Source organism: Geospiza fortis, unplaced genomic scaffold, assembly GCF_000277835.1.
Source record: "Geospiza fortis unplaced genomic scaffold, GeoFor_1.0 scaffold244, whole genome shotgun sequence".
Taxonomy (NCBI): domain Eukaryota; kingdom Metazoa; phylum Chordata; class Aves; order Passeriformes; family Thraupidae; genus Geospiza; species Geospiza fortis.
In genome coordinates this window covers 3080460-3081545 of record NW_005054370.1, presented here as the reverse complement: position 1 = coordinate 3081545, position 1086 = coordinate 3080460, and the positions used below count along the sequence as shown (strand labels likewise).

At 40.0% G+C, this 1086-nt stretch overlaps 1 protein-coding gene across 2 annotated transcripts in view; it reads left to right on the top strand.

Annotated features, from left to right (window-relative positions):
• Positions 1–98: 98 nt before the first annotated feature.
• Positions 99–1086, top strand: part of TMEM104 (transmembrane protein 104) — a 42580-nt gene continuing 41592 nt past the window's right edge. Inside the window, exon 1 of one of the 2 annotated variants that reach the window (XM_014308483.2) lies at positions 99–218. In XM_014308483.2, the coding sequence (XP_014163958.1) occupies positions 174–218 (45 nt within the window). In that variant the 5' untranslated portion in view covers positions 99–173. The remainder of the gene's footprint in view (positions 219–1086) is intronic. The other variant, XM_031059991.1, reaches the window with a different exon arrangement.

Below are 1086 nucleotides of genomic sequence, written 5' to 3'. Positions count from 1 at the left end.
TGTTCAAATACCAGAAAACTGATGTGCCAAAGCTAACTTGTGAGTTCTTCCTTTTTCCAGCAAAGATAACACAGTGTTATCGTGCTTCCCTAGGTTAAAGGCGACAGAAGTTGAAAACACCCTCCCCAAAACACCCTTCTGGCTTTGCTCTGGGGTTCCCCTCCCTGTCCAGGATGGCAGGTGGCATCACTGACACCGGAGAGCTTTACTCTCCCTATGTAAGTTCCACTGCTTGTGGGTTTGGTCACAAGTTTTTTTTTTCAAAATCCTTTTCCTCAGCATTTTGCTTGCAAATCCTGCTTCCTCATGGACATAACCTCAGCATTTCAGGAGATTATGGGGGTCAAAGGGTGGTTGAAGATGCTTAGTGTTTGTAGTTATATGGGGTTTTTTTGCATCACAGATCACTTTTCCTAAGGTGAAGGGATGATGTGTGCTTGAAGTATAGATCTAAAAGTGCTAGAAAGAGCTTCATGTCCCATACCAGCTCTTCGTCCTTCTGCCCACTTTCTTACATTTTGTTAATGTTTTCATCAACACAAATTGTCATTGGAATAGACAGGAGGGACTTGGACATTAAAACTATCCCACTTTCTTCCTTTTTGTTGCTTTATGTAAACATTTTCCCCTGAATTTCTCAAAGTTTACTTAGCTGCAGCTGTTGCAGTAATTTGTTTTATACCACTTCAGTGGAAATGAGTAATTTAGAGGTTTCTTCCCTGTAATGTGGTGTCCTGTGCAACTGCAGAGCCAATTACTGCTTTCCTAAATTACTGGAAATACCGGTTTTCATAGCCACAAGTCTTCACAAAACGTCAGCTTTTAAAAACACCACTTTGTAAACACTTTTTTTTTTTTTAAGTGAACTCAATAAATTTAGAACCAGCCCTGAAATCTGTGTGTTGGATTTTAAATGCTTAAAAATTTTCATCTCCCTGTTAATGATTAAGTGTAGGAGAAGTGAATATTAGGCTGCAGAAATAGGTCACAACTGAGAAAATGGAGAAGTAAGACAGTAACTGCGATGTCTGGACCATCAAGGATTAGTGTCACCTGCTCTTACATTGTTATACTGGTGCTGCATGG